Genomic DNA, 14,378 nt, shown 5'->3' on the forward strand with positions numbered 1-14,378 from the left:
TTTTTCTTCCCTTTCCTTCCTTTCTTTTTGGTTTAGAGAAGCCCTTTCAATATTTCCTTTAACCTGGGTTTTGTGTTGCAGTATTCTTTAAGTTTTTGTTTGTTGGAAAAAATTTTTATTTCCCCTTCTATTTTAAATGATATTCTTGCTGGATAGAGTATTCTAGGTTGCATATTTTTTCCTTTTAGCACTTTAAATATCTCTTGCCATTCCCTCCTGGCCTGTAGTGTTTCTGTAGAGAAGTCAGCTGATATTCTTATGGGGGTTCCCTTGTAGGTAACATTCTGCTTTTCTCTTGCTGCCTTTAGGATCCTCTCTTTATCACTAACTTTGGCATTTTTATTATGATGTGTCTTGCTGTGGGTCTATTTGGGTTCAGTTTGTTTGGGGCCCTCTGTGCTTCTTGTATCTTGAACCCAGCATCCTTTAGATTTGGGAAGTTTCCAGCGATAATTTCTTCAAATATATTTTCCATCCCCTTATCTTTTTCTACTCCTTCTGGAATTCCTATTATGCGTAGATTGGCCTGCTTTATATTATCCCATAGGTCTCTTATATTGCTTTCCAGTTTTTTGATTCGGTTTTCTGTCTGTTGACCGGATTGAGTGATTTCCATTATTCTATCTTCCATATCACTGATTCATTCTTCTGCATTATTCATTCTGGTTTTTACTGTCCTTAGTTCCGTTTGCATCTCTGCAAATGAATGTTCTAGTTTTTCTTGGCTCCTCCTTATATTTTCTAGTTCCTTTCTGAGGGTATCTGCATTAGTGTTCATATTTTCTCTTAATTCCTTCAGTATTTTCACTATTTCTCTTTTGAACTCCAGGTCTGTCAGACTGCAGAGATCTGTTTCATTGTTGACTGTTTTAGGTGAGTTCTCCTGTTGGTTTGACTGGGGGTGGTTTCTCAGCTTCTTCATCTTGGTTGTTGTTTTCTTTCTCCTGAAGGAGTTGTACTCTCCGTTATCGGGCAGTGTTTGCCTTGTCACTGCCGTGGAATATTTCCTGAGGGCTAGCGTTGTTGGTCAATATTTTTTGAGGCAGTGTGGCTTTTCTGGAGTGTTTATGAGGCTAACAGTGTTTCTTTGAAGCAAAGGAGGGCTTCCTGAGGGCAGACAGGACTGGGAGGTCCACACCACGATGGTAGCAGATTTCACTTGGTCATGCAGAGCTTGCTCTGGTGTTTTTAGGCTGTGGGGTTCTTGCAGGGGGTTGGCGGTGTTGGGCAGCTGTTCCTCAGGAGTGCAGCACCCCCTGGGGGCTGGAGCAGCTATCTGGGTCACTGAGAACCTAAGAGGCTCTTCCCTAGGGCAGCCCAACTCAGAAGGACGGCCTGAGAATGTAGGCGGATCTTTTCACAGTCTGGCCGAGCTTGTTGCAGCTTTTCTGGGCTGCAGGGGGTCCTCCAGGGGGCTGGTGGTGCTCAGCAGGTATTCCGCAGGAGTGTGGCACCCCCTGGGGGCTTGGGCGGGTAGCAGGGCCACTGGAAACCCAAGAGGCTCCTCCCCAGGGCAGCCTGACTCAGAAAGACCGTCTGAGATCTTTTCCTGACTCAGCCAGGCTTGTTGCAGCTTTTCTGGGCTGCAGGGAGTCCTGCCTGGAGCTGGCAGTCCTATGCAGCTGATCCACTAGGGCACCCCCTGGGGGCTTTTGCTGGTAGCAGGGCTGCTGGAAATCCAAGAGGCTCCTCCCCGGGGCAGCCTGACACGGAAAAACCAGAAAAACCGTCTGAGATCTTTTCCCGACTCGGCCAGGCTTGTTGCAGCTTTTCTGGGCTGCAGGGGGTCCTGCCTGGAGCTGGCAGTCCTATGCAGCTGATCCACTAGGGCACCCCCTGGGGGCTTGGGCTGGTAGCAGGGCCGCTGGAAATCCAAGAGGCTCCTCCCCGGGGCAGCCCGACTCAGAAAAACCGTCTGAGAATTAGGCAGGTCTATTCACGGCCTGGCTAGGCTTGTTCTAGCTTTTCTGGGCTGCAGGCCCTTTCTCGGGGGCTGGTGGTGTTTGGTGCTGCTCTGTGGAAGTGTAGCCCCTCCAAAGGGCATGCAGGCCTGTGCAGGGACAGCCCCTGTGGTGGTAGGCTTCAGGCAATTGTTGAGGCCAGCCCTCCTGGATGGAAGGCAGCCCCAGGTTCGGCGAGAGCGTAGGGGGTGGTGAGGGTGGGGGGAGGGGATGCACTGGGAAGCACAGCTTTCAGCTAGCTAGCGGGCCTGTAAGCTTGCTGTGGCACGGGGGGTATTCTGTGGGGACCCACCCCTTCTTCTCTCCCCTCCCCAGCACGGGCGCAGACCAGGCTCTTCTCCCAGGTTCCCTCTGATGCAGCTTTCCACTTCCCCACCCCTAGAGTATTGCTCCCTTCCTCTGCGACAGCTTTGTTTTCCAGTCTCCCAGGCAGTCTCTGCCCCGTCAAATGGTTTCTAGACTTCCCAGTTTCCGCTCCACCCCGCCCCCCCCAGCCCGATCTCGGGGACTAACCTCTGGAGCCGAGGTCTCGGTGCCCAGCCCCCACCCAGGCGTCCTCCGGCCCTTTCTCGGGGACTAAGCTTCGGAGGTGAGGTCTCGGTGCCCAGCCCCCACCCAGGCGTCCCCCAGCCCTTTCTCGGGGACTAACCTTCGGAGCCAAGGATTCGGTGTCCAGCCCCCACCCAGGCGTCTCAATTTTTGGTGACTGTGCCCGTAGTTCAGATGGTCCCTTCGGTTCTTGATCGGCTTTTCCGTACTCCAATTTACTGCTACACTCTTCTCTGCATCTGGAGATTCCTCCGGTTCGTTTGATCTTTCCCCCATGTAGGTGACTTTCCAGGGTGCGGGATCCCTTTCTCCTCCGCAGTTCCCTTTCGGGAGCACCCGTCCCGCTCGGATTCACCTTCTCTCACTCTCCTCTTTTCTCCTGTTCTGCCCAGTAATGTCACGAACTTCTTGCCATTATTGGAGTTTAGGTTCCTCTGCCAGCGATTGGTTGCTGTTCTGTGCGAGTCATTTATTCTGTAGATGTGTTTTGTTGTGTTTGTGGGAGAGGGCGAGCGTGTCCCCCTACTCCTCCGCCATCTTGTCCTCTCCCCAGGTATATGTTATATACACATATGGGTGCCTTCATATAAGTGTATATATGGTATGGTGTGTATGTATATTTATGCATATATATGGGGGTGTGTATACATGATATATATATCTAGGCTATGATATATATGGTATATGTATATATATGGATATATGAGATGGTGTATATATATATGTACACACACACATCCCATATATAATGTCTTCTTTCTCCATTAGATGATCATGGACATTTAGATTGCTGCCAATTGTTGGCTATTGCAAATAGTGGCAACTTTTTTTTCCAATGGTGATATTTACTCAATAGGATATTACTCAGCCACAAAAAAGAACAAAACAATGCCATCTGTAGCACCATGGATGGACCTGGAGATTATCATCCTAAGTGAAGTAAGTCAAAGATTATATGCTATCACTTATATGTGGAATCTAAAATGATACAAATGAACTTATTTACAAAACAGAAACAAACTCACCGACATAGAAAACAAATTTATGGTTACCAAAGGGGAAAGAGGGGAAGGGAAGGATAAATTGGGAGTTTGGGATTAACATATACATACCAATATATATAAAATAGATAATCAGCAAGGACCTACTGTATAGCACCAGGAAATCTACCCAATATTCTCTAATAATGTATATGGGGAAAGAATCTGAAAAAGAATGAATATATGTATATGCATAATTAATTCATTTTGCCGCACACCTGAAACTAACACAACACTGTAAATCAACTACACTCCAGTATGAAATTTCTTTAAAAGAGAGAGAAAAAAAGCTGCTAAATGCAGAAAAATTGCATAGGATCCAGGACTGGATTCTGGAACAAAAGGACATTAGTGAAATACAAATAAAGTCTATATGTAACAGTATTGTACTGATGTGAATTTCTTAGTTTTCACCAAAGTACCATGTTTCTGTGTAAGATATTAACAATAGGGGAAGCTGGATGAAGAGTTTCTGGCAACTCTCTATACTATCTCTGTAAATTTCTGTATACCTAAAACTATTTCAAAGTAAAATTTTTACTTTAAACAATAACTTGTAAAAAGAATAAGCCCAAATAAAGTTTTTAAACACTGAAACTCTGAAAGCCTTTTGAAATTATGATCACACACTTGAAGGCATCCAAAAACCATAAAGAAAACTTTTGGTCAGTGACATGAAAAGATCTGTGAGGGTTACATTTAATAATCACTTGGACCGCCCATTAAAACATGGCGATTAACCACAGTTGTTGAAACTGGTTTTTAAGAAAAATCAGCTTTTCCAGAAAGATCAGTTTTGTTTATAGATTAGAGGCTGAGAAACTTTTCCTGTAAGAGGCCAGACAGTAAATAGTTTAGGGTTTTCAGGCTGTAGGTCTTGCAAATATTTAACCCTGCCATCACGGCAGCACAAAAGCAGTCATGAACAAAATATAAATGACAGGGTGGCCATGTTTCAATACAACTTTATTTATACAGGAGTTCCCACTGTAGTGCAGTGGATTAAGGACCTGACTGCAGCTACTGTAGTTGCTGTGGAGTCTCGGGTTCGATCCCCAGCCTGGTGCAGCAGGTGAAAGAATCCGGTGTTGCTGCAGCTGCAGCATAGGTTGTAACTGCAGCTAGAATTCAATCCCTGGCCTGGGAACTTCCACAGGCCATGGGTGCAGCCATAAAAACAACAACAACAAAAACTGTATTTATATAAAATAGGCAGCAGAGGGCCAGTTTGCTGATGCTTGGATTCAATGGACCAGATGCAAATCCGTTTTGTAATGGAGAGTTGGGGGAGATGAAGGTGATGATGGCAAACTCCCTTGGGCTTGAGAAGCCTGGCTCCAGCTCCCCCACTCACTGGCTTTGTGGCGGGGGTTCCAATGAGTGCCAGGAGCTGGCCTGCAAACACCCTGGGCTTTCCTGCAGCAGCTCTCTTGACTAATTTGCTCAAGATCATCCCCCATGCCGAGGGGAGACAGCTGATACATCAAGCCAGCACATAAAAACAATAACTTGCGCCCCCCAAGAGGAAAAGTCCTCAGCAGGAGAGACAGGGCAGGAAGAGGAAGGAGGGCATAGAAGGCAATCACTCGACACAGAGAAGACGGAGGCCTTCGAGGCTGGACACAGCCATGTGGAACACTCAGTCCCCACCTGGTGGAATGCTGCAGCTCCTGGGAGGTTTTGCTCCTGGACAAGGAAGGGCACTGCCATGGAGTCATCCCCTGTCTTACAAAGTTCACTCCCGGGCTGATCACTTTCTTGGGTTTTGCCCTGAAAGAACTGTCTGAGAATGACACCTCTGACCAATCTTTCACTCAAAGCACTCCTTGAATTCTATCCATCTTCCTTCCAGATAATCACTGTGGAATCAGACATGGGGCTTGAACTTTCGCTTGCGAGGTCTCATTTCAGGAAATAATGGGGCTGTAGATATCTCAGCCTGGTGACCCTGCAGGGGAGTTGACAGGAATGTTCCTGCCAGCTCAGTTCATACATGGAAGGCAGCTGTTACCCAACTCGGGGGCAGAACACTGAAAACAGGGGCACGAGCAGAGCATGAAAGGGGCACAACTACCCTGCTAAGAAAACGCTCGGGTGCTCAGCTCGGTTCTCTGTTGTGACAAGTGAGCTTCCCACACTGCTCAGAACACTCAGAGTTGGCTGAGGCCCCAGGGGAACCCCACAACCTCACTGGATCCCCACCAGCCCTATCTTCAGAAGCTTCTACAGAGGAGGTTCCTGCAGAGCGAGGCTTGGACAGGAGCCCTGGGTCCTCCTGGAATAGCTACTGTAACTGCTGGAAACAACACAACTTCAGGTCAACATCGAAGGCTTCTCCAGGAGGCAAGAGGTGATTTCCTGGAGCCATTTAGTGAGGAGATCACATAACTGATGAACCAGGAAGTCAGGTCAAGTTAAACTGAGAATATCAAGTTAGGTTCTCAGAGGAAAGGAAAGGGCAAGCAGGTGGCCGCCTGGGGCTCCCAGGGGAGTGGTGTTTGGGTTTTATTACATGTGGTACCTTGAAACCTCACAATAATCCAGTGGGGCAGGTGCTGTCACTCTCCCTTTGCAGATAATCTTGCTAAGCTTTAGCTGGCTTAAGGAATTTATATAAGGCCTCCAAGGTTTTAAAAAGCAAGATACGGACGCAAAGCCAGGCCTGTTTAACTCTAAAATCAGGGCTTTACATCTGTATTACAGTCCTCCAACTTACAGAAAACAGCATTTCAATACTGAGACACAGCCAACCAATCCATGCACAGCAAATGACAAATGACAACGAAAACTGATGAAATGAAAAAGGAAAGCAAAAGCAAAACAGGACCAATGGAAAAGATTTTTTTTTTTTTAAGAGTCTTACACAGTGGAGACGCTACTACAAGAATCCAGCCGTGTGTTTTTATTTTGCAAAGTCAACTTTTCATTACGGGGCTTTTAAGTCATAGGAATGATCAACAATCTGGCTTGAAGATAAAACCTCCACGTTTCAGAACCTACAGTTACAGCACAGCAGAGGAAGGTGTGAACTGGGCCGCACACAAATGCCAAGCACACAACACAAATACCAAAAATTCCCCAGCAAGACACAAGTTATGTGTGTGAGGACGCCAGGCAGTTGCTACGGTGTAATTTCTATACCAAGTGGGAGAGAAGATTCAGGAAAATACACGGGACAAAAGCTATAATGAAGGTGAACAGCCTGATGATCCAAGGCCAAGTACATGGCCCTGAGATCAGCTTCAAGAGCTTTCCCGGGTATCATGTTACTCATCAAAAGATTACGGATGCTGCTCCACTGCAAAATATCGAATTTCCAAGTCTGCCAGATCTCAGCCAAAGGTGTGGGAAGAATGTGCAGCAATTCAGATTCAAGTGTTTACTCCCCATAGATAATTATAAACCACGGCCACATGACTTAACACAGGGTCAGCGCTCCCTCTGCAAAACAAGGGCAGCGGCCAGCTGACGGATACAAGGCGACCATGTCCCATATGCAATGTAAAACAAGTCTAAGGGAACCACAGATCACAGGGGTGGGCAGATCAGGGCAAAACCCACCTCTGGCCCTTACCAGCCACGTGTCCTGAGGCACATCTCCTACCTTCTTTGGGCCTCCATTCCCCTATCTTTCAAAATGAATCTATCTCTACCCCACCTGGTCTGAGTGAGGATTAACACGAAATATTTATAAAACAGGCAAGTCTGGGGCCCCCGAGAGTCAGTGCTCCACAGTCTTTAATTCTGAGAGATGCAAGCAGGGAACTATTGTACTAAGCCTCCTCTGCAGCCTCTAACCACCAGCCACTGCAGACGCAAAAGCTCCTGCCCCTCTAAGTTCCTGGTCCCCCAGCAGGTCCGGAAGGGGCTAACCTCTCAGGAGAAGTGCTTCCTTACACTTGAGCCGTCTGAGGCCTCAAGCTTTCTGAACCCACCAGGGACTTGGTGCTCACTTAGGGAAGGGAGAGAGTGCTGGCTTCCAACTCACTCTTCCCAGCATCCAAGCATCCATCCTCCCACAGAAAGACACTGGCTCTACTAGAGACCTCAGCCAGGGGACCCACCACTTCCTGTGGTGCTTGCCTGGGAGTTCCCATTGTGGCTCTGTGGTAACAGACCCGACTAGTATCCATGAGGACGCAGGTTCGATCCCTGGCCTCACCTCAGTGGGTTAAGGATCCACCACTGCAGTGAGCTGTGGTGTAGGTCACAGACGCAGTTTGGATCCTGCATTGTTGTGGCTGTGGTGGTGGCATAGGCCAGTAGCTACAGCTCCAATTCAACCCCTAGCCTGGGAATTTCCTTATAACATGGGTGTGGCCCTAAAAAGGAAAAAAAAAAAAGGGCAAAAAAAAAAAAAAGCTCCCCTTATTAGGCTACAATTTCCTGACTAGCCAATAATGATGCTGGAAATTCCTATAACAGGCAATTCACTTTTCTTAGGTTAAACAAGACCCTCTCCTGATCTCTTTAAATTTGCAGTTTTTCTCCCCTTATTACAAAAGCCATATGTGCTTCTTAGTCATGTTAGAAAAAAAAAAAAATTCAGATGTGAGAAAAAAGAGAGAAAACTTCTAAAAAATAAACTCGCAGAGTTCCCACATGGCACAGTGGGTTAAGACTCTGACTGCAGTGGCTCAGGTTGCTACAGAGGTATGAGTTCAATTCCCATCCTGGCGTGGTGGGTTAAAGGATCTGGCATTGCTTCAGCTACAGCTCAGATTCAATCCCTGGCCTGAGAACGTCAATATGCCTCCGGTGCAGCCATAAAATTAAAAAAAAAAAAAAAAAGATAAATTCCCTATTTTCTTTTGAAATAATCATCATAATAAGAGAGATAAAATTTTAAGACATCAACCTCTAGGGTGAACTGACTGCTACTGGCAGGGTTGGGAACAATGGATGGAGGCAGCCCTCCACAAAGGGGTGGAGGAGCGGGAAAAAGGAAAGAAACAGAGAGGAAAGGAAGAGGCGAAAAAAAAAAGTTTGCCTATGACTGCTACCTTATAATTTCTAAGTGTGCACCAAATTTCACCAAAATCTGTTAAAATACTGTTTAAGATGATCATTTTTTCTGAACTTCAGACAAATCATTCATATGTTGTGGTAGATGAAAGGGGTCCTCTGGTAACTCCAGAAAAAATTCATCAACTCCCTGAAAAGCAAGCATGGAACCAACAGTCCAGCGATTTGAAATGCCAAGTAGCTGTCTATGGGAAACCTTTATTTGTTTGCCCAGTTTAAAGGAAGCAAGTTATTACATTGACAAGAATAAAAATGGGCCAGTGAGAGCATGCAAGTCTGTGGATGACATGTGCAGGCTCCCCACCCTGGGAGACACATGCTGTGATGACCTCAAGCAACTTGCCCCAGGTTTGGGAAGCCATGAATCTCTGCTCAGGGCAGCAACTAGGACAGATGTGTTAGGAATATCTCCACATTTGGGAGAAACCAAGCCATGCCTCTCACTGGGGGGGGGTGGGGAGGGGGAGGGAGAAGGATCCACTGCCCTCCTGGCCAGAAGGAGCATAGAGTTACACCGCAGGGTACCAACATCCCCAGCTACAAAGAGCTATTCTAGGATGCTGCCATCTTGAATGGAGGCATGGGCCAGCAGGAGGTGCTCGTTTTCATCTGAAATCTGTCGAGCAAGCAGAGAGCAATGTCTGATATTTCCTACAAGAGATCTTCTTTTGTGACAGGGAACCTAAAAGAATTACGTGTCAAGGACCTGCTCCATCATTTAAAATTGAAGAGCAAACTATTTTATTGGGGGAAAAAATGACTTTGGGAACATCTGAAATACCCTGACCTATGATGTAATGTCCTCCAAGGAGATGGAGCTCGCAGTTTCTCACTGGCAATGCAGTCAGTCACCCATCACCTTACCGAGTGTACAGGTAAGTAAAAGCTCCAGATTGACTGACTGCAGTGAATAATAGCCATAAGTCGTAAATATCAGCAGAAACCCAAGAAATTCAATTCTGCTGTATTGTTTTCTACCTGTCAGAGACTACCACTGTATTTATACACGGCCTGTATCAGAATATCAGCCGTGTAGGTCCTGGTACACTTGCTTTCTGGGGTCATGGCACTTCTGCACAACAGAGCTACCGGGGTCCATTGTGATCCACATACATTAGAGCTTCATTTTTCAGGACCTGAGATAAGGCAAGTGTAAGTTTTGGACCCGAGTCACCACTCTGGATTAAAACCAGGCAGTGCCTCCTTTTTTAAGGTTCTGAGTAGGGGCTGAATGACCCCACAACAACAACTTTGATTTTATTAAAAGGTATCTTTATCAGATTTACTCAGATCCTACTACAATCAATACTGTACAGCTGGTCTGCAGAGATGATGAATTTAAGAAAAAAGAGAAAGAAAGAAATGAAAAGAAACATACACACAATGAAAACAAAATTTACAAATGCTAAGGAAATAAAATGCTATAAACAGAAAATGGTGAGTCTAATTTTGTGAAATTCCCAGAGGAAGCATTTTTAATTTTCATATGGAAGAAAGAAGACAAAAACCAAGCCAAACATAGTTTGGCTAAGAGACATTCAATGATATACAGAAAGAAAATGGAATTTCCAAAGGGAAAGCATTTGTATAAATACATAATAATTAAAATGAGAAATAAAATATTTATTAATAGCTATGTCATTATTACTCAAGAGTTCAAAGAGTATAAGACCCAATTCCTATCAAGAGTTTTATTGGCCTTTCTTGGTGGCCTAGTGGTTAAAGGACCCAGCACTGTCACTACTGTGACGTGGGTTTGATCCTGGCCCAGGAACTTCTGTATGCCACAAGTGCAGCCAAAAAAAAATCATGATCAATCTTGGAGTAAGATAAAGACTGCATAGTATAATGAACCTGACATTTGTGTGTTCCCCTGAAAAAATTTTGCAGGTTGAAACTCTACCCACTCCTATGGAGTGTTTGGGAGGAATTGGGATTAGATGAGAGTGGGATCCTCCTGAATGGTATTAGTGTCCTTCTAAAAGTCAGGAGAGAGCCAGCATCCTCTCTCTGCTCTCCATCACAAAAGGATACAGGAGAAGTGAGCCTGAGCTGTCTGCAAACCGGAAGCACCTCCCACCGGAAGCACCTTCCACCAGAAAGCACTTCCCACCGGATCCTAGCCATGCAGCCACTAGGTTCTTGGACTTCCAGCCTCCAAAACTGTGGGAAATGGGTTCCTGCTGTTCTTAAGTTACTCTATCAAAGTATTTTTGTTATAGCAGCCCCACCTGAGTAAGACAGAGAGATAAGCAGGCAGGCAGATAGAGACACTGATGAAGATGAACACACATGTGCTACTACCAAATAACAACAAAAGGTAACTGGCAACTCACACTAGAAGGGAAAGGTTTCCTAACATCAAACGGTGGACCCAGACAGAGAAAGGTATTATTCAGAATCCTCCAGAACCCTAGAATACCTGACAGTGAAAACTAAGTTAGACGCTAGAGACAGGTCAGTATTGTCTTATGCAAAAAAAGAAAGGGAGACATTTGAGGCAGAGGGAATGAAAGTATGCAAGGGGCACACAAGGGCTGCCTGAGGCAGAAACTGCACACAATCCCAGGAAAAGGAAGGGGGAAAAGGAGGACACGCTCTCACTTCCCTCAGTCACACTCCTCAGTGAGGCTGTTTACCTCAGCACATGCAGAGAGCCATGGGGGAGGGACAGGAGTCTGTAACAGCGTGTGCCAATCACCATCCAGGAGGATGCAGAAAGGCACATTTTCAGCCCCACTCTCCCCTAATCCTAAGCATCCCTCTGGGGCAGGGCCCAGCACCGTGGCCTCACTGAGCTCAGGTTTGGGACACAGACTTAAGGAGAACTCTGCACTGGAATAGGCTTACAAGGCAACCCTTTAAAAGATACACAGGAATGATTCTACAAACGTAAGAGAAATAGAGATGAGTTTTAGCCAATGTCCAGAAAAAAAAAAAAAAAGAACATCTTCCAGGAGCAGCAAGTCTACCTACTAACAAAAATCCCCTTTCTACACTTGCTTCAACTCCTTATTTTGCCCCCTCCCCTTAGGGCCTCTCAAGGTTGGAATGCTTTCCACAACATTTAAAAATCTGTATGAATAGGAAGCTGGGGGATTCCATTCCTCATTTGATTTATGACCAAAAATACCAAGCGCTTCATGTTTCGGCCACAGACGTGCTATGAATTGGGCAGTGTCTGCATCCAGGCTCGGAATGTCACTTACCCTGCTCTCCACGGACTGTGACAGATGCTTACTGGCCAAAATAAGTAGAGATCTGGTTTGTGCTATTAAAAAACAAAACCCAAACTCCAAAACATGCAGAGAGACACACAACCAAATTCCACCCCTAGAGTGCCCAGGATTACAGATTCTGAATTCTAGTGCAACCGCTGTCATGGTTGCATGGAACCCTCCACTGAAAGAATATTTTTATTTTGAAAAAGAGCACAGCAAAAATGACAGGCATGTTTGACTAATCTGTAATTTAAATCCACAACACAGAGTCTTCAGCATTTAAATATATGTATATGACAGTCTTGGAGGGGGAAAAAAAAATCTCATCTGGAGAATGTGTAGTCATATTTTAAGATGCACTTTGATTTTCCGTTCAATTTTTCCAAGTCGTCAGGTCACTCCCAAATTTCAGAATACCCCACTTCTCCCAGCCTCTTTTAATACTTAATAAGTTCATAACGATTTCATGTGAATCCAGCAGTAACTATAAAAAGCCAAGGAATGTGAGAACACTTTCCAATTCCATTTAAAGACCAAAGAATGCCCAGCTAGGGTCGAATGACATCATTATCTGTGACTGGTTTTAAACAACTTTGATCTTAAAAAAAAAAAAATTAACATTAAAGACAGGAAACCCAAATATTCTCAAGGTGAATTATAAATGTCTTTTTGGATGTCATCTGATTGACTAACCAAGTAACGTCATGTAATTATTAGTGGATTTTTTTTATTTTTTCCCTTCTCCGAGCATTTTGTTTGAAAGCCCACACCACCACGAATCTGCATGTACTCCCCAGCTTCTGTAAGCATAGCAAGACAAACCCTCATGTCATCAAACCAGGTCCATGGCATGTTGTTTCTACTGGTATTATTTGTCCTAATACACCTGAGCTGATCTGCACACGCCTGGCACCAAACCAAACTGAGAAGATAAAATCAAGTATTTATTTCTTTTTAGGGCCGCACATGCAGCACATGGAAGTTCCCAGGCTAGGGGTCGAATCAGAGCTGCAGCTGCCAGTCTATGCCACAGCCACAGAATTCCAGCCTCATCTGCAACCTATACCAAATCCTTAACCCATTGAGCGAGGCCGGAGATGGAACCCTCATCCTCACGGACAATTATGTTGGGTTCTTAACCTGCTGAGCCACAATGGGAACTCCAAACATTAGGTATTTCATCCTGATTTCATTGTTAATTATGCAGAGTCCAATGGAGTAAAGAGAGCAGGGTGCAACTAGACTAAAGCTCCAAAAATTCACATAACTAACTTATCTATCATCCTACAGAAAGTTTCAAAAGTCTACTGATCACAATAGATGCATTCGCATCTCTCTGAGTTTGCCTAACTAGCAAGAAACCCTCCTGAACACGACAGAAGGAAATTTCCTTTGTACAACCCCAAACTGCCACACATTGAACTGAAAACAGATTTGAAATAGCACCTATCCATCCCTTCCATCCTGGGATCCTGTTCAAGAAAGGCCCTGTTTGATGGGCCCTGCTCCCTTTGGCAGCCCCACTGATTAGTGAGCAAAGGACCTCGGGCCTGCCAAGTAAACTCCCAATGAAGACCACCCCCCCCCCAGCACCAAACAGAAAAGAATGGCTACTTGAGTTCCCGTCGCGGCTCAGCAGTAACAGACCCAACTAGGATCCATGAGGATTCGGGTCTGATTCCTGGCCTTACTCAGTGGGTTAAGGATGTGGTGTTGCCGTGAGCTGTGGTATAGGTCACAGATGTGGCTCGGATCCTGCATTGCTGTGGCTGGGGTGTAGGCTGGCAGCTGCAGCTCTGACTGGACCCCTAGCCTGGGAACTTCCATAGGCTGTGGGTGTGGCCCTAAAAAGACAAAAAAGGAAAGGAAAGGAAAGGAAAGGAAAGGAAAGGAAAGGAAAGGAAAGGAAAGGAAAGGAAAGGAAAGGAAAAAGAGAAGAGAAAACAAAACAAAACAACAGCTACTTACACAGTGGATGGCCAGTCCTCAAAGCCGCCCCCATCTGCGAGAAGGTGGTTTCTGTCTGGTCCAGGGGGCCCGTGCGCAGCGGCAGCCATGGAAGATGGGGAGGAAAGTGAGTCCAGGCTGCTGGGAGGGGTGTCCTCCTTAGGAAGCCTGGCACTGTCACCTAGGGAGGAGAAAAAGGCAACAACATTCAAACAAAGACTCAGAGGAGGAGGAAAAAAAAAAAAAAAACAATTCCCCTCATAATGCCACAGCACCGTCTGAGTAGGCAATCAAATTACATCCAAAATTACCTTTACAATTCAGCCTCAGAGTATTTTAGTGTCTTACCTTTTTTTTTTTTCCAGTGTCTTATCTTAAAGAATTTTGTTCTTGATTTTTGTTCATTTGTTTTTAACCAAAGATGATCAAAATAAATCAGAAATGAAACACAGGGAGGAGTGTTTTCCCCACAAGAAAAAAACAATAAGCAAAATCAGATCAAATGGGAGATGAAAGCCTTAATGGCAGCCTCAATGACTTCCTGATCTATAAAGGAGCGCAGTCATAAATCAGTGATCCCCTCAAAACAATCCAGAGCGATACACCCGCCCTGCTGGGTCCGGCCTCTCACTTTC

General features: G+C 45.4%; 1 protein-coding gene across 1 annotated transcript in view; it reads right to left on the bottom strand.

Moving 5' to 3' along the window:
* Positions 1-14,378, bottom strand: part of ARHGAP10 (Rho GTPase activating protein 10) — a 370,863-nt gene that overhangs the window by 36,505 nt on the left and 319,980 nt on the right. The window contains exon 20 of the mRNA XM_047799118.1: positions 13,765-13,924. Within this exon, the coding sequence (XP_047655074.1) occupies positions 13,765-13,924 (160 nt within the window). The remainder of the gene's footprint in view (positions 1-13,764; positions 13,925-14,378) is intronic.

Source organism: Phacochoerus africanus, chromosome 10, assembly GCF_016906955.1.
Source record: "Phacochoerus africanus isolate WHEZ1 chromosome 10, ROS_Pafr_v1, whole genome shotgun sequence".
NCBI lineage: Eukaryota > Metazoa > Chordata > Mammalia > Artiodactyla > Suidae > Phacochoerus > Phacochoerus africanus.